The 20,178-nt window shown below is 33.9% G+C and overlaps 1 protein-coding gene across 3 annotated transcripts in view; it reads right to left on the bottom strand.

The window, feature by feature from the left end:
• Positions 1 to 750: 750 nt before the first annotated feature.
• The window catches only part of PPP4R2 (protein phosphatase 4 regulatory subunit 2), a 59,238-nt gene continuing 39,810 nt past the window's right edge, over positions 751 to 20,178 (bottom strand). For 2 of the 3 annotated variants that reach the window (XM_081247671.1, XM_081247672.1), the window contains exons 2-8: positions 19,524 to 19,694; positions 9,098 to 9,191; positions 7,514 to 7,551; positions 6,583 to 6,657; positions 6,184 to 6,327; positions 4,891 to 5,180; positions 751 to 4,630 (exon numbers count right to left, since the gene is read on the bottom strand). In XM_081247671.1, coding sequence (XP_081103797.1) covers positions 4,326 to 4,630; positions 4,891 to 5,180; positions 6,184 to 6,327; positions 6,583 to 6,657; positions 7,514 to 7,551; positions 9,098 to 9,191; positions 19,524 to 19,694 — 1,117 coding nt within the window. In that variant the 3' untranslated portion in view covers positions 751 to 4,325. The remainder of the gene's footprint in view (positions 4,631 to 4,890; positions 5,181 to 6,183; positions 6,328 to 6,582; positions 6,658 to 7,513; positions 7,552 to 9,097; positions 9,192 to 19,523; positions 19,695 to 20,178) is intronic. The other variant, XM_081247670.1, reaches the window with a different exon arrangement.

Below are 20,178 nucleotides of genomic sequence, written 5' to 3' on the forward strand. Positions count from 1 at the left end.
AAAAAAATGTTAAAATACAACAGCAGTGTACTCTTCATTCTAGATGGGCAAGTGGTCAGAGATCATGCTTCTTATTCCTCATCAATAGAAGAATCAGTCTTCGTATCAATTAACCCAAAACTCTATACTAGCTATAGCATTTAGTAAAAATAAAGTGGGGAGGTTAGAGATCAAGTATGAAAAGCTGAAACTCAATATTTAAATTCAGAAACATGCTGATTAATACTCCTATCTTCTGAGTTGAGAGCCACAGATGTCACCACTTACTATCACCTACTGTGCAGTAATACATATGAAGAAATGAGAACCCAGAACTGAAAATGGAATCCACCCTCTCCACTGAGGGAAACTCTACACTTTTAACCATGTAGTTGTCTGAAACTGCCATTTCTAAAATGATTCTAATACAAATGGTATAGATCTGTGCATGACAACTAGTGCCAAATTATGCCAAGAGAAATTTTTACATGGTAAATCTTGATTTTACAGATATCAGGCACGAGTTGCCCAGCAAAGAACAATCGTCCATTCAACTCAGATGCACCATCTCTGTGGAAACACCCTGTTATCAATTAAGCAACAGAGCTGTAATGAAGTCCTGCAGCTCCTCTCCCTATGGATCAGGAAATGCTTGTGGATCTTAACCTACCTAAGGTGAGAGAAAAGGGGGCATTGGAGGGAGGGAGTGTAAACTATTATGGCAAATAAAGTAATTCCACACATAAAGATATTCTTCTAGTTTATATTTTATTGCATTATGAAAATAATACATTTATTTGGCAAAGTAATCTAGGCTCCAAGATGATGAAATAAAATTCTGAAGAAAGTGTACTAATTATTTTTAAAATGTGAAATATTAGATGTTTTCTAACCAATACATACTAGCATTCTTCCTAGGCCAATAATCCAATAAACCTAATTATAATAATTCCATATGAAATTACAAGGTGTTTTTGCATTCATCCATTTTATGATTAGCACAAATCTCGAGAGAACTAAGCTTCGTCTGATCAAAACCAATGTATTTAAGAAACTCCTGTTCAGAAGACATTGTGAAACACTATCCAAAATTTTTATTTCCTTTGGTTCTACAAATTGCATTTTTGTCCTTACCACAAGTTACATTTCTCATACTCAAACATCGTAGCTTTAGATTCTGCCCCAAGTATCTTTATAAGTAAACTAGTATATTACAATTACATTATTTGAAAAATTGATGACTTTACAAATGCAAAAATGCATAAGTACATGCCTATCTACACCAGCAATACAAAACACTCTGAACCTCCATGCTTTAACAGGCCACGCCTTCTTACCCAGGGTTTCTGGGATGCCTTTCCAAGCCAGAGGGTTTTATAGCTCTGACAGGCAATTTCATTGCTCCATCCACACTTTTGAAAGGTGTAGTTACAATAAACCCTAAGTGGATTAAATTTATCTGATAATCAAACATTTAAAATATGACATCTTCCACTACTCATTTCTGTTTGCCAACATTTTCAGAACTGAAGATGTATTTTTTAAAATCTACTGGGATAATGTTTTCACTTTCTTAAAAGGGAAAAGTGCTGAAAGTGTATTCCATGTATATTCTCGCTCTCCTCATCAGCATTTTAAATTCTTTTTACATGATGGGTTCAGAGTCTAGAGTCTAACAGGTAAACAATCTGCTCAAGGCCAAAACAGAAAATAATATTTTAATCACCGAAGTCCTAATTCTTCATTTAGATCTTTTAATATGACTTTGCTGATGTGTGTTAAGAAAATGTGCCTAAAATTAGCCTTCTAAAAATACACATCTGAATCAGTTACTATTAGAACTGACATTTCCATGAAGCAAAGTCTGTGTTAAGTGCACCTACGCACATACTCGAGGAAATTTACTTCCCAACGGACATCGTATCTCAAACCAGCTGAACAAGGTTTCCCAGTTTAACTACCTAACTATTCCACCTATCCTAAAGAAAATATTCCATGAGCATTCTACAACTATCTGTATAAACAGCAACAAGTTTGATCTATGATCAACATAAGAATATCTAATAAATATTAAAACTATTAAACTATAGATTAAAATGCAGATCTCTCAGAGTTGAGTGATGGCATTTTGGTACATTCACCGTTATTGTACTTTATTTAATAAAGAAATACATTTGCCCTTGCCAAAACAGCAATTGCAAGTTTACAAATAAAACCACAGACCTCAAAGTCATGATGCTAAATCTTCAACTTATATTTAACAAAAGTAAATCAATTTACAAGTGGTCCATGGCACAATTAAAATAAAAAATATCAAAAGGTCACAGGATCTTAAAGAACAGGTTTATTGACGATAATTTCATAAATATTCTAAAGAAAATTTCTAAATTTCTAAACTTAAAATGTTTAAAATCTGCTCTCATTGGCAAAATATCCCTCAAGAAAATAAAGAATAGGTCACTACAAATGAATGTCACATTTAAAATTTGCTTCATTTTAACATTTTTGCAAAAATTTTTTTAAAAATCTACAACGTGTGATTTTTTTCCCCTCTTGGATAACAGTAAGTAAATCAATACTCAGTTTTTATTTCAACTATGAGACATATTCACAAATATATCATCTAGCTGCTGTAAACCTGACAGTCATGTCAGTCAGTAGTATAATATCCTACAGACATAAACGGAGCCAACTCATTTTGGTATTTTTAGTCATAGCAACTGAAGTAGGCAAAATGCAAAACTTGTGGTTGCCACCCAAATCACCCCAGAGCATATGATACAGTGTCAGAAAATGTTTGCATCAGTTTTATAAGTTCATCTGTGTACTTCAGGTATCTGAAATTAAAAAAAGGGATTCTTATATATTTTGATAAAAATGTACTCAAATATTTCATAACATTAATATTTATTGCTTTATATGAATACTGTATTGAAAGCCCAAGCATTCAGTTTACACACAGAAATTATACAATTATATACCGCTTCACAAAGGCAGTGAACACATTACATTCTACAAAATCTACTTTACAGAAATTTAAAAATTCTAAATATCAAAAGGTACAGCTGAAGAAACAGGTATAAATTTGGCAGCCAGTAATTTAGACAGGGAAACTGCAGCTTGCATGACTTTAAATTATGTGAATTTGAAAATATTGAGTTTAGAGTAACCATTGTGCTTTGTGTTGATCTGAAAAATATAACACTGGCTGTCGAAGAAGCATGTTCAAAAATATTTAATTCACTTCAAAATGTCATACAAATTATGGTGGTTTTTATGTACCCCTAAAGCTTCAGTCATTTAGCTCTGGTACATTACTAAAGTAATATATTAATTCTTCCCGTACAGTGGTGTTTCATACCATTGACATTGTATAGTCTAGAATAATTTAGAAAGAAATGTGTAGTATTCACACTGTTCAGAAAAGCAAGCAAAAGGTAAATAAAGGAACCTGCCTGGTTCTTCTGAGATGGTCTCATGTCAGCTTTATAAGCATTCATTCTACAAAATAGTAAGCTAATGTTTGAACACAATTTCCAAGATAAAGCACATTTTCTCATAAATAATGAAGTCTTTTTCTCAGGCACCTCAGAAGTATACAAAAGAATTTTAGTTTGAACAGATCTCTTGGAATGTGTTTAACCTGGTATTTCAACACACTTAAGATTTCCAGGGTTCCACAAGGGCCAGATTTTATTTGAATTACTCAGAAGAGAAAGAAACTGTCTTCTGAAAGAGGTGAACTCAATCATTACCAATAGAAAAAGTATCCACTGTATTCATCTCTTATAGAAAAAGAAAAATATAACATTTCCCCCCTTAGAATAATATATATATATATATGTATATATGACTTAAAGTTCCATAGTACATAGTCAAACAATAAAATCTGGAAACCAACATGAAACCCTATAATTCACATGTTAAAATGTTGAAACTATGACCAAAATACGAAAACTGCTAGAGCTGTCAGAAAGAGACAAGACAAAAAGCTTTCTTGCATATGTATAAACTAAATGTGATAATCTCCAAAAGTTTTCAAAATTATAATTATTATCTTCCAGTTTAAAATTTTTAACTCTAAATTAAAAAAAAAAAAAACAACAATCTATACACAAACCACTGATCTGACCAGAGCAAAAGAAGTCAGCGGTAAGCAGGACCCCGAGGAGCTGGTACTCACAGTTCTTACATGTGCGACTCTTTCAGGATTGATCCCATAAAGTACTTTATTTTACAACCTGCTTCTCTTGTAAAACTAAAGGTCCACTTTATTACATAAAAGTTTTATACAGTGTAAAACCAGAACTGTATGTAAAATACTGCATCTAAATATTTCTAAATAGTTAGTCTTGTTCCATTGGTTCATCTGTGACTTCTGTGGCTTCCATGGATGATTCTGAGAGAATCTCTCCAGTTTTACTGGAATTGGATCCTATTAATTCTTCCGTTTCATGGCAACTGGAACTACTTACAGGGCCTGTATTTTCACTACCTTCAGAATGTAAACCTCTCTCAAGTTGAGTCAGATCAGATTCCTCCATTTGATTATTTTCCTCAGAAGTCTCTTCATTCACAGTTAAGGCATCATCAGATTCTTTTTCTTGATTTTTTCTTTCTGGGATCATTTCTCTTGATGTCATAAAAGACTCTAAAAATAAGCAAACGTTGTTGTAGTTAAATTTGATTTTCAAAATACCTCCACAGTTAAGTTTCATGAATTCTGATATTCTACAGTTCAAATCATATGCCTGAAACTCAGCAGCAACTACAGAATACATACAGGTGGGAGAAAAGCCCAACATCAGCATTACAAGGAGTTCCATTATGTTAAATTCTTTCACGCAAAACAGAAGTACAAGAATTTGAGGATCTCCTTACTCCACCCTTTTACAGATGGTCTCTAAGTACCTTCTTCTTCCTCTTCGTCCTCTTCTTCATCCTCTTCTGTACAGTGCTGCCTGGTACAACTACTTTCTTTGTCTTTATTCTGAGATGAAGATGGAGCTTCTGTTTCTTCTACCATAACTGAAGAAATTTCACTGGAAGATGTTTGACTGGCCATCTCTCTGACGTCACTTTCTTTGTCAAACCTGAGTCTTTTTACCTCATGCCCCTCAGCTTCCACAGTATCTTCATCTGGATGTTTATTTTTTATAGGGCTCACTGAGGAACCTTCTGATTCAGACGTCGAAGAGTCACTGTAAATATTGTTTTAAAGTGTCATTAATAAGACTGTTTCTTCATCGTTTACATTCTCATTTTTAAGATCTAATAATGTTTAACTGTATTTCAGTGTGAAAGTTAAATTATAACATCTGGGCAAAGAAAAACACAAGAGAATAATTTCGAGGATACCTAAACTGTTTAATAAATATTTCCCACTAGCAACTTGTCAGTAAGTTACATGACCTTTCTGTTCAATTCTCCAGTAAGTTAAATGTCCTCCTATAATAAAACTACAAGTGTTCCACAGGGACATACTCTTCTTTTTTTCTTAAATAATTTATTGTGAAGTATTTTTAAACTCACAGAAAAAGAACTATCATATCCCCTTAATTAGCAACTCACTGCATTTGTTCCATCACCCTGTCTCCATCTCTGTTTATTTTTATTGTCATTAGTAATTTTCTGAAGCATTTGAGAGTAAGCTGTAGATAAGATGCTCATTATTCCTTAGTAAGTCAGAACATAGACACCTTTCTGCGTCATCACCAATTTAAGAAATCAGTTCTGATAAGACCCTTCTGTCCAGGCAGGCCAATACTCTTTAATTCCTCTCACTCATTCAGTCTTCCTTCCCTTAATGTGATGTAGAAAATTTGAGATGGGATATAAACAAAAAGGTTTCCTTTTATGATCTACAATGAGAAATGATTCACAAAATTTCAACTCATTTATAAATATCTTCTCTTTTCAAGTGAATTTCAAAAAGAAGAAAAAAATGTATCATGACCACTTTCTTAACACCCTATTATAAATAAAATCTCCCCAAATTAGCAGTTTAAGTCTTTTCTCTGCCCATCGTCAGCATGTGATAATGCTGCAAAAAGCTGCAGCCCCTTTTAACTGCATTAAAACCTTTTCTACCCCTCAAAACAACAGTAAAGTGTAAATAATAAATAATGAGGGCTGAAAAACCATCAATAAATGTTAACTCTTTTGGAAAGCATTTTTTCTTTTAAATATAAATCACATACAAACCTGTGATTTTTATCCTCATTTTGCTTTAAGTTTGACTCTTTGCTGTCTGTGCTCTCAGGTAAGCCATTTGTTGTCATGGGGACTGACAAAGAAACCTTTGGTCGATTAAGTGGCCTGGGTGTTCCAGGTCCATTTATATTAGACCTACGGTAAAATAAATGAACATCATTTTCCCATTTTTGTAAAAAGTCATCCCTCCCAAGGTTTGTTTATATCAACATATCACAGAAACATTTTCTTTAATTTTGACTTTCAGAACCATGGGTTACCAAATTAACTAATTCTGTTTGGTATATCCTAACCCACCATAAAATTCCCAATTCTTAATAAGTATATTGAATTTCCTACCCAAAATTAAGAAACTGCAACTCTTTGAATAATAAGAATCAATAATCTCACCTTTCAGTGTAACTTGGTGAATTTCCAGGAAACATAACACCATTCATTCGATTTAAACTATTGGAATTGTTCTTCCTACCAGAAAAGAAAAAAACACTTTTATGGATAGTTTAATTCTTTAATTTTGATGAGAATCACGGGTCTAAAAGATCTTTTGTAAGATCTCACTGTCACAGAACCAAATGAAAGACTTCTAAGAAAAATAACTCTGGGATTATCTTAGTATGTTATTTAACAATATACAGGTACATTCTTCAAGAGTTCTAAAACAAATTCACTGTTACTGGTCTATGAAATCCGATATTTTAACCATTAAACCAGTGTTTCTCAACAGGGGGCAACATCTTCCAACAATCCCCCTTCCCTCACTCCACATCCCCAGGGGACACTTAGCAACGTCTAAAGAAATTCTTCACGGGAAGTGGTGGACACTACTGGCATTCAGTGGAAGCCATGGGCAGTGCTAAATCTCCTGCAATCCCAGGACATCCACTCATAATAAAATACCAGTGGTGCCAAGGAGTGTGCCCTAAACTGCAACCTTAATTTACTATATAAATCTTAGCAACTGGAAATAATTTTCCATCATGAAGAGTGATGTCATCAAGCAGCTATTACAAACCTAAGAATTATTTCCTAGAAATGGCCTATCTCGGATGGGATCCCAGGGTCCAGACAGTACATAAATCCAACAGTGTTAAGACTGCAGTAAATCATGAATCTCTTTAATACAAATCTTTTCACTGGAAAAACATATAAGTAATGTTACTGGTAATATTCTACTTTGAGAACTGGATGGTAGTTTCATAAGCATTTACAAATGTTATGCTTAATTACATATAAAATAAATGCAACCTATTTTTAAGACTAATACATTAGAAATGATTTAATAATTAGAATATACTAGAAAAAGAAAAATCTCTATACTTACTCTGAAGAAGGATAAACACAGCTAACAACCATCACATTCTGCAGTAACAAAAATTGGTTATTAATACGAGGAAAAGTACCACAAAATAAAGTTTAATTATTTGTTTTTAATTTCTCAAAATCTCCCTGGTATTAAGTTTCCATTTTATTACATTTTTACTAATAAAAGAAATGGCTAAAAATAAAAATCTCTAATCAAGCAACAAAAACTAAAACAATAGCAAAAGCCCAAAATCTAATATCCCACTAAACTATTTGTTTTTTGCCAGCCTCATTTTTTTTTTTAACTCTACTCTAGTTACTTTAGAGCCCTGACATTATGTATTACAGGTAGTAGAACAGAACCACAGTCTCTTATTTGAGATAGAATCACACCAAGATATTTAGAGTTTGAAGTATTTAGGCCTACTATAACGAACTTCCTTTTAAAGCAGTCCCCAATCAAAAGCTTGATGTGTAGCATGATATACACCTCAAGGAAAGAGACTCAAACCTTTTTTATAATATAATCTTCCTGATAACAATAACTTTATTAATAGTCAATATTCATTGAAAGTTTGCTGAGCCAAAGTGCTTTTGCATTTACTCCTCCTCACAGCCTCATTATGATCCACACTATACAGATGAGGAAACTGAGACTTAGGTTATGCACCTGGTCCATGGTCACACAACTGTGATTACTGTGACACTGCCTCGTTATCCAAAGATTGCCCAAGTGGAATTACTGAAAGTCTCTGAACTGAAAATAAGTACTGAAGAACCATCTCAGTTTCCTGCCCTTCAGGAATCTTACTAAACTGAAGGCACAGAAGCTCAACAAAACACATTAATCCAGTAAGGCCCTAAGATCTATTATAAATCACTAGGTAAGGATTTTGGATTCCTGCTCCAAGGGTAAAATAAATTGAACTTCAACTAGAACCTTAAAATAACACTAGACTATGTTTTAGGATCAATCACTGAAACCAGTGGTTTTAAAAAACCACTGGTCCACAATCTTGGTTCCCATAGGGCTCCTTCATTCATTCTTCACTCCAGACAAGTCTATGTCTTGCTTTTCATTCTCTCAGACTGTTTCCTTTGTCCAGAATGCCCTGCCCCTTTAACATCCCCTCACCCACTAAAAACCTAATGCTTCTCTCATTCTTAAACATGATATATGTCCTTCTCAATATCTAACTTAAATGCTTTGTATCAGCGATTTTCCAAGTCGTGTACCTCTGAACTCTACAACTAAAGAAATGAATTCTGTGGATAAACAAGTTTGCAAAACCCTCTATTATTAAAACATCAATTATAGAACTTCTCAGAGCTATTAATATGTTAAGGTATACTAAGAATTTCCACGAGACAATAATAAACTGCTTTTCCCAAGCTTAACTGACCTCAAGCATTCCTCCGCCTCCCTCCTATTAAATCTTTCTCTGAAACTTAGGACATAATTTGGAAAACAAATTGGGAAAAACTTCAGATAGGCTGAGAAACCTATTTCAAGAAAAGGTGCCTGAAACAGAGCCTACTCAAAGTTCTTTTCTGAAATCTATTATGCTACCGTTTAATATAAATCCAATAGTAAAATAAATACCTTTTCTACTCCTCTGAGAAATTTGTCTGTTCCTGTATAGTTTCTCCTTGGATCTGTGAGCAATTCACATAGTCGCTGAATAGTAAAAGGTATACTGCAAAAGAATATAATTTTATAGTTTGGGGTCATTAATTAGCAAGAAAATTGGGAACATTATTACTCCTGTAATAATAATTACTCATTATTTCAAGCTTTATCTAGTCACCCCTGTGTTAAGCTACAAATGAAAATGCTACAAAAATGAATGGATGAGTCACTTAAAAATAGGCAGGGCAATAAGCACACCTGTCCTCTTAATTTAAAAGAAAACAATGTTCCCTCCCTTGCCTTCAAAAGCAATAAAAAAGAACATTCAAAATTAACGGAAAGCTTCAAAACTGAGAAAAAATTTTAACATTCTTAATTCTGACAATTCAATTTTAAGTTTACAAGAGAGGCAACACAAATAATAATCAAGTAAGAGTTTATTTAAATACAGAAACTTTCTCAAGTATTCTTTTGCACACAAAGATTTCTTTAGTGTTCAAATAAAACTACAAATGTTTTGTTATCAGACAGAATAACACAAGTGATTCCAATGAAAAAGTATTATAAATATAGTTATGCTCCATAATTAAAATCTTACATACAACCTACATGTTTCATCAAACTTAAAATACATACAAATACACTCAATATTTTGGTAGGTACCTTACTGTTTACCAAATACTTCAACCACAATCAAATTTTCACTTGATCACAGAAAATACAAAACTGAAACATAAGTTGGACCTAAAATCATGTTATAAACAGCAGTGTTTATCTCACACACTATTAGCATTCCTGAGAGTTACAATATGAACAGCAAACATGTGAGCAGAGAGATGACAAATGCAGCTAAAAAGAGTAAACGTAAACTTTAGACTTCAGTTATTTGCCACACAAATTTATTTATTCTCTTTATAAAGACAATTACAAAGGCTCAGATTAACAGTTATTATCCACAAAGTTATTTCTTGTTTACAGGCAGATCAACACAAAATTCCCTCCCCCACACAAAGTAAGGCCACTAATGATTAACAGCGCAGGACTCAAAAACCCAGTCTAACTTCAAATCCCATGTTCTCCCTTCCACTACACTGCACATACGTAAAATCGTAAATGTTTATTTTCTAGCTGGACAAACGATGTTTAGTTCTCATATTCTTAGCATCAACACTATTCTTATGTTCTTTTAAAAATTCAATATACGACCTATGACAAATCTTGACAAGGTATAAAATAAATATTATTCATATGAAAACAAATATTTTAGTTATGCGAGAGACCAAGTATCAATCTTCTCTCAACTTGTATATCAAAGCCTAAAAGTCAGAAAACTATCATCGTGCCAAAAGATTGGGCACTAACTAAGAGGCGAAACATTTGTCTCATGATCACAAATATTCAGAAGCAGACAGAAATACAGAACTTCTGATATTCATCAAGACTGCTATAGGAAAGTTCTTTGGTTTCTAAGGAAGAGTAATGTTTTTTTTCTTAAAATTCATAGTAAAGTACACTGTCAAAACTAATTATCTTTGTTTTTCCAAACTGTCTTTTTTCATATTTGACTGAAAGCTTCCTAAGGGCAGGATATCTTCACATACAAGATAGTCAATATATAATTTATTTATATACATATGTATCTGAAATGCAGTACCATCATGGATTTCAGAATATTACTGGTATACCTGTACCTTAGCCCCTCTTTGAGTTCACTACCTTCCAAATCCTAAACACACACACACTTCCAAATGCTACTCCCTCATTAATGAGCTCAGAGTGATACTAAAAAGGAGTTTTTACACATTTTTCAAAAATAGCACCCAGTGTTAAGAACATTCGAATACTATTTAACCAGCAACTACTTAAACAGACATTGTCTAGTTAGGTCCATTCCTCCAACTAAATTTCTTTCACACACTGATACTAGTACTTTCTCTTAAAATTAACTTTAAAAGATGAGTATCTTCCAACTCCCTGCTTAACAATGTTTTTACACTAAATGTTTTGGCTAATTTTCTCTAGGAAGGTAGGTAAAATGTCAGTCAATTATTAACACTGTATTTGTGGGTGAATATTAATACTGCTTTATGAGGAAAAATGTATTATGTTTGCATAACGATGTCAGCCTATGACAAAATGAGTTTACATTCTTACACACTTTCAGAAGCTTTTAAAGTCATTTTACCAAGTGTCCAATAGATGGCACTAAAATGTTATACAACTCTCCCTCAAGTGAACAGGCTTAAAATACAAACATTTCTTGTAAATCAAAGTATCCACTAGAAACAATATTATAATTCTGACAACTGCATTGAAGGTCTCTTCATAAAGTTTGTATTTTTTAAACTTTTAAGTAAACATGAGAGCCTACTATGAAGCAGAAATATTAATATTTACTCAGTAGTGGACCTGATAGACACATAATGTAAACAATTACAATTAAAAACAACCCAATTACAAGAAATGCTAATAAAATTGTGTACACAGTGCTACAGAGACAGAATAAACTGTATGCCAGGGAATCGAAGATAAACGTGGGAACACTTAATTTAAGGTGGGTCTTTAAAAGGAGGTATAAGAATAAACCAGATAAATCCCAAATGAACGCCTGGTACAACTATATGAAAGTTCTGCTTTCTGTTACTCTTCCATTACACATAAGCACACAAGCTAGTTTATTCTAACTCTGGAAAATATTAACGCGTTACCCAAAAAATATCACTAGCTAAATTAAGACACATGCTAAGAAGAAAAAAAGAGCAAAAATGCATGCTGCTAACTCTCAATGAAAAGCATGAACCAGAATCTCGAAAACGGGAGAACGGGGGAGGATGTTCATTAGCAAAGATGTACTGTAAAGTAATTTAGTAGAAAAATATTTGGGGTTATTTGAAGTAAAATGCAGTCAGTTTACTCTGCCAAGATGTCACCAATATATTACCTTATTTACCCACATCATAAGATGAAAACTAAGATTATATAAGGAACTGAAAGAAAAAAACTTTTAAAAAGGATATGACTAACTTGCATTTTATTAATAAGCAAACCAAAAAAAAACTATGCCTACAATATCTAATAAGACTTAAAAAAAAACATTAAGTATTTCAAATTGTATTACTCAGAAATGGTACAGAACACTATCAACCAGTCCACTTTTAATGCACAAATTACGTATAAGGCAGTGTGGCTTAAAAAAAAAAAATACCGGCTAGCCCACTGGGACACCTTGCCTGAGTCGAATTTACCTCTTTAAAGCCTTCATGTCCTTTCCTGGGAAACAGATTCTGAAAGTGCACTTCTCATGTGATTATCATGAGCACTGAATACGACATCATGCATATAAATCACTTAGGGCCTGAAATATTTTAAAGTGTCCAATAAATCTTAGTTCCTATCATCATCCCGATCCCATCTGACCTTTAATGTAGATTGTGAGAAGGCACAAACCCTCCAAAGACCAACTACAGTGAAACAAAGCAAAAAATGTTTTCAAAAATACTCTTTTTAGGACTTCCCTGGTGGCGCAGTGGTTAAGAAACCGCCTGCCAATGCAGGGGACACGGGTTCAAGCTCTGGTCTGGGAAGATCCCACATGCCGCAGAGCAACTAAGCCCGTGCGCCACAACTACTGAGCCCTTGCGCCACAACTACTGAAGCCCGTGTGCCTAGAGCCCGTGCTCTGCAACAAGAGAAGCCACCGCAATGAGAAGCTCGCACACCACAACAAAGAGTAGCCCCCGCTCACCACAACTAGAGAAAGCCCGCGTGCAGCAACGAAGATCCAATGCAGCCAAAATTAAATAATAAATTTATTTTTTAAAAAAAATTCTTTTTAACTCCGAAGAAAGTAACTAACCCTGATGAAATAGCATCACACATTTTACATTACTTATATACTTGAATTTGACTGCAATCTGTCCCCATCTACTGACTTAAAAAAAAAAAAAGACCAAGTCTTGTATATCTAAAACCTATGGGGATTCAAATACCAAGAAAGCTGCTGAACATCAGAGAAAGACATCTAAGCACAAATTAGAAATTTTAAACACTAACACTAAGCCCGAAAGATAGAATTTCCTATCCTGTATTTTAACTTGAGAAAGACTCTAAGTAACTAAAATTTATGTTTTGTTTTTAATTTATCTTAGTCTGTTTAAAGGTTTGATCATCAATATGTGCCAATATTCTGGATATATACCAAGGTATTAAGAAGGCATCCAAAAAGAAGAAATGCACATTTCATTCAGAGTCTAAGATTTTAAAAATCAGATAACCTATATCTTGCCTCTATGTTATTATATAAGCAACGTTCCTCATAAAAAAAGATAAAGGAGTATAAAACACAGAGGCCATTAAAGTAAAAGGCTAAAGAGATAACCACAAAACCAGACATCCTATTTAAAAACTGCTAAAACAACCAATCACTTTTGCTTTACGCATAAAGGTGACTTTTACCACATCCTTATTTTCTATTAATGACCACATTTATACTGTGTCTTAGTAAACAGAATTACTCATTTGACCTGAACTATTTAAGTAGAAATTAACTTATATATCTCTTAGATATCAAAGGTTAAAAGGGTTAAGTTTTGTTTACTCGTAAGTCCTACAGAAGTCAGAAATCACCACTGGAATCTTGTGATATTATCTGACCTGAAACAATCTGCTCTTTCTGGATCAGGCTTTATTTAACATCTGTATAAATATACACAACATAAATATTCATATGCATATATTTTACAACTCAAATCAAATGTTAGTAATTGAGATTTACTGAAAACAGCACTGTAAAATGGCAAGCATAGAAAATTAAGAAAATGAAGAATTAGCCTCTTACAATAATGGTAAATAACCGTAAACTAATATCTATACCATTCCCCATTCCAAAACAAATCTATAGCAATTGTCAACACTTTTAATCAAGTTAACCATCTTCTACAGTGCCTGAATTACTTTACTTGCCTCAAATAAAAATGTTAAGAAAAACTAATTAGGTTTCTGCTATTTCCTCTCTTTTTTTTAATACAGGTTTATTTCCTCTCTTTCAGTTATAAAATTTTATTAGAGAGCATCACATCAAACCCTATTACCATCAGACAAGGCAAGGCAGGAAGGGGAATAAGGAGGGAAGGTTACTAAATAATTCCGATTCTCAACTAGTTATGCTAAGAAAGGGAGTAAAGAAAAAGAAATAAACATATTTCAGCTAAAGGATTCAATATGCTCAACAAATACTGGCACAAATAACTAATAAAAAATGCAGTAACTCTATTTTTCTCAACAGAGGAACAGAAATTCCAGCAAGCAATAAAACAGGTAAAAGGAGTAAAAGAACAAAGTAACAAAAGGCTGGAACCCATCCTTTCATCCCTGAATAATCTGAGCTAACTGTAAAGCAAGCAATACAAAATCAAGAAAGGAGTAAATGTTTTATATCTACAATCTAGATTTTAAAGTATTAAAAACCTTGTATATGAACCTTTAAAAAAAAAAGCATGAAGAGGCAAACTCTCAGGTGCAGAAACTTACAAGACATCTGAGTTTGTGCACACATGCATATAAAACAATCATGTGAAAGTTTTCAAGACTAAGCAAAATCTAGTTAATTATGTACATTAAAATAACTTTAGAAGATGCACACATAGAGAATGGACTTGAGGACGTGGGGAGGGGGAAGGGTAAGCTGGGATGAAGTGAGAGAGTGGCATGGACATATATACACTACCAAACGTAAAATAGATAGCTAGTGGGAAGCAGCCGCATAGCACAGGGAGATCAGCTCGGTGCTTTGTGACCACCTAGACGGGTGGGATAGGAAGGGTGGGAGATGCAAGATGGAGGGGATATGGGGATATATGTATATATATAGCTGATTCACTTTGTTATAAAGCAGAAACTAATACACCACTGTAAAGCAACTGTACTCCAATAAAGATGTTAAAAAATTTTTTTTAATAAAATAACTTTAGAGAAGAAATTCTATAGTCAGACTATAATCATGCCAAAAGATATGCATTGGACACCTTACAGATGATGTAACAAAGATTTTTAGGTATCAACTAGTTGTGCAGTGTGCCTAGAACCCCTCATAAATACAAAGCCACGCTGTTTTAGTCAACTACCCACAATAAGTGAAACTTACTGCTTATTCTAGAGAGGTCTTAGGTCTAACAGACTGTCAAAGGTGGAGGAAGACTTAAGTAATTAATTTATATTCATTATTCTTCCATTTCAATAATTAGGATTTAAAATAATCTTTTTAAAACTACTAGGAATGTAAGTTGTTCTCTCTACCTCTCGAAATCTCTTTGTGTACCATTATAGGAATGAACTACTAGCTACAAGCAATTTCTAAATTATATTCATGGCACCTAAGATAGGAATAGAATTTTCATAAATGGCCTCAGTTTGAGTAAGCCTACATATACTCTTGTTCATTATAAACCCACATAGAGGGCATAAAATGGCAACTGTCGGGCTTCCCTGGTGGCGCAGTGGTTGAGAGTCCGCCTGCCGATGCAGGGGACACGGGTTCGTGCCCCGGTCCGGGAAGATCCCACATGCCGCAGTGCGGCTGGGCCTGTGAGCCATGGCCACTGAGCCTGTGGGTCCGGAGCCTGTGCTCCGCAACAGGAGAGGCCACAACAGTGAGAGGCCCACGTACCGCAAAAAAAAAAAAAAAAAAAAAAAAAGGCAACTGTCTTTTAACCGACCATTCATTGAAGTTTCTAATTTCATTAATTTTTAATTTTTGGTGTTTCTCACCTAAGAAACTGTAACTTCAGTTCTGGAGAGTAGCTATAAGCCATCTTCCCCTATAAAATTTTAAAGTTCAAAAGTAATTTTAAAAGGACAAGAAAATATGACTAAAAATTTTTTTAAAGAACTTTAAGCATTCAACTATGTAATTCTATCTACCCTGCCCCATTAAACAAAATACAGATACAGAAACATGCTTTTACTCCTTTCACTCACTCATTCAATACCTGTTTGTTTGAAAACCTACTATGTTAAGGCATTCACTGTGCTAGGCCTTATATGGAAAAGATAGTTCTCCCTGGTGTCCAGAATCTTACAGTTCAGGAAGTCAAGCAAACAAGTGAATGGACAATTTCCGCTTTAAAGAGGGAAAATTTACATACTGACAATACTAATTTTAGAAAACAGATAATCTTTTCGTGCCAATATATATATTTTAAGATATACGCACCATGCGGCACATGGGATCTTAGTTCCCTAACCAGGGATCGAACCTGTGCCCCCTGCAGTAGGAGCATGGAGTCTCAACCACTGGACCGCCAGGGAAGTCCCCATGCCAAAATATATTGAAGCATTTAACACAGAACTTTCACTAATTAAAAGCAAAAAACAAAAACAACAAAATGAAGTTACCAATAAGAACATCACCAAAAGATTAAAAAAAAAAAAAGATATGAAACCACAATTCATAAAAGACTCATTAAGGACATGGATGTTCAATTTCACTTGCAATCAGAGAGACACAAATTCACGTACATACCCACAAAAATACTGAAGAAATAAACTATCTGCATTTATATAAACATAGAAGCATACATGAAAACATTTTGTGAGGTGAATTTGGCAATATTAATAAAATTTTAAGTGTGCATACACCATGACCTAGCAACTCCTTTTCTACAAATTAAAAAAAAGCAACAATAAATCTATACATATATTCAACATATGACATTCATCAACACAAAAATGTATTTACAAGAAGGCTCACTACAAGCACTACTTGTAACAGCCAAAAAAATAAATGCCCATCACCAGTGGGAACAGAGAAAATGAACTATATATATATAATCTGTTCATATAACAGAAAATAATGCTGCTATTTCCAATACAGACAAACAGAAGACACAGCTGTAAATGTACTGATATAAAGAAGATTTCAAAGCTCTTCTAAAAGTAAAATAAAACTAGCATATAACATGTTCCTATTTTCTTTATATATTCCTAGGACAACTGGGGATCTTTTTAAAACAATGAACATACTTATGTCACTTTTATAATTTAAAAGATGATCTATTACAAATAGCAGGGGAGGTATACCGGCAAGGACATACTCTCAAACTAGCTAAAAAAGAACAAAATGCTACTTCTACCCACCACTCTTAGCAAAAAAAAAATTTAAAGCAACAGCTTATCTATGTCTATTCAAACACAAAAGTAAAATTGAAAAATACTACAGACATGTTTTTATGTACCATGTACCAATATATTATGATATAGACAAAAATGGCTGAAATGAAAAATATTAATGTATCCCTGATTAACACTTGGACTCTGAACTTCCCTGGTGGTCCAATGGTTGACTCCACACTTCCACTGCATGGGGCACAGGTTCAATCCCTAGTCAGGGAAGTTCCACATGCCACATAGTGTGGCCAAAAAAAAAAAAAAAAAAAAGACTTGGATTCTGCCTGATTAAGAAAAATAATTCGTAAACTGCCTTTCTGAAAAATCAGAGAAAAAAACATAAATTCAAAGTATTTATGGTTCAAAGATGAAAAATATTTTAAAAGTAATTATGTTTATATATGCTTAGGCATTTAATGACTGTTCAAGTCATTTTCAGAGGTAGGTCGACTACCTATTTAGCAAATTAAGACATTACAAATATTTAGATTAATTTAATACCTACATATATGTATTTCATCCAATTTAATTTGAAAGAATTGAAAATGGTATTACTAAATTCAGAATCACAAGTAGCTTCACATTCACAAAGCAGTGGTATAACTTAAACTGTTTCACCATAACTCGTAATTTTAAATGAGAGCCATAACTTATTGAAGTAAAAGATGAGTTACCATAATGTCTAAGTACTATCTAATTACCTCTGCACTATTTATAAACATCCCCAAGAAGTATGCTTAACCACATTCAATTCAACAGTAAATCTTATGTATACTTCTAATACATAGCATGTCTTCATCTTGGCATGTGCTTTAAAAAAAAAAAATTAGTATTGGTAAGTAAACATACACATACAGTTAAAATAATTTTCAACAGTACAATAGGGTACACAGTGAAAATAAAGTCTCCCTCCAATCCCAAACCCCCAAGAGCAGCTCAATGATAAAGCTCTAATTTCTCCCAAAAGGAAAGTATTTTGGCAGCATACTTAAAACCAAAGCTTAAGAATTTGATATTTTAAGCCAAACTGTTAAGCAGGAGAACATAACATATAATAAAGGGTTAGGTGAATTACACTATCTTGTTGCAAATCCCATGTGATTAAGTAACTGAAGAAAAAAATGAGACCATTTATGCTACCTAAAAATACTCACAAATGAAATGTGATCAAATAAAAACTGCCCCTAAATATGAATTCATGGTTAACATACCCACAATTCATTAAATTAGGTATTGTCACTCCACACTCCAAATTGTTAATGCCAATTTAAATACTGAACAATTCGCTCTTCCCTGGTGGCACAGCGGCTGAGAATCCACCTGCCAGTGCAGGGGACACGGGTTGGACCCCTGGTCGGGGAGGATTCCTCATGCCGCGGAGCAGCTGAGCCCGCGCTACAACTGAGTCTGCGCTCTGGAGCCTGCAAGCCACAGCTGCTGGGCCTGCGTGCCTGGAGCCTGTGCTCCGCAGCGGGAGAGGCCACCACGGTGCACCGCCCCCCAACGCTCCATGGCAGACGGGTGGTCCCTGCTCACCGCAGCTGGGGGGTGGGGGGCATGCACACCGGCAGGGACCCAACGCAGCCAAAAATTAAAATTTATTAATTAAATACTGAACAATTCAACTTAACAAATACTTGTTCCCTTCAATAAAGGGAACCCTAAAAATACAAAGCCCTGAAAAGAAAGTATTTAAAATAACACAGAGTATGACACACAATTTAAAGGTCAGCTTCATTTTAGTGGAGACTAACTTTTCAGTACAATGGTTTACAAAGGGCTAAAAATGGTTACTTACTGGAGGGAAAAGAGGGACTCTAAAAAAATGTTTTAAAACGAAAAGTCACTAAGTAGAATCTTTTCATAAATTGTTACTTTTCATTTTAAAAGAAATGTTACTTATTTCAGTGATAGGTTCTAGACAAAGTATAAAGATTTATATTATCAAATATAAAACAGAAAGAAAAAATTTAAAAGTATTTGATTAATGTTTCCACTGTCATACACATTTAAAGTCTAAATGCCACTGACCCATATAAAGGTGGTTCAAGTTTTTTTTAAAAAAAGCTGTCAATATTTTAAATACTTGTAAGCTGGAAATCAGTAACTACTATATAGATCACAAGACACAGAACTTGTTCTAATGGATAATCAGTTATCAAAAAAACAGACACATCAAAACTTAGAGAAAAATCTAATGTTCTTCTAAAACTTAAACTTTTAAAGTAGAACATACCCATTAAATCCAGTGACAATTTTCAGTATCCTTTCCTTCATTTCATCAAAGGGAATATATTCGACATTAGGGTTGGGAGGACCTCTTGGTTCAGGAGCTGAAGTTCTGAAATCATCCATCACTTTCTCCAGTTTGAAAATAAAATAGCCTTTAAACTGGGACCACTGAATCCTATAAGAAAAAAATTTAAAAAATATATAATACCATGTAGGGTCTCAATTCTTGAACAAAAAGCACAAATACAGAATTTACCATGACACTAATGCTAACAAAATTAAGATCTGGAAAAGTAGTCATGAAAATGTCTTTGTTCAGTAGCCTGCACCACGCCTGATCAATCTGACTCACAAGGTCCAACTTGGTTCCATCCAATTCTCCCAAACTCCTGACCCAAACAAAACGTAAATCAGATTAAAATCGTTAAAATTAACCACTTCTGGCTGAAAGCTTATTGTCTAAGTCCCCCTCTCCACATTTTTAAAACATTATCGTGTTCTGACTCTATCCCTCATAACAAACCTAACCCAGGAGGCGTTACTGCCCCCATTTAAAAGAGGCTATTGGAAATTGGCCCAACCTTACATTTATAAATTTAAGTGGACAAATGAGAATGACTCCATACCCTAAGCTCTTAACATCCAAGGTATAATGCTTA

The sequence above is a fragment of the Mesoplodon bidens genome (genome assembly GCF_964165515.1).
Source record: "Mesoplodon bidens genome assembly, chromosome: 10".
NCBI classification, from domain to species: domain Eukaryota; kingdom Metazoa; phylum Chordata; class Mammalia; order Artiodactyla; family Ziphiidae; genus Mesoplodon; species Mesoplodon bidens.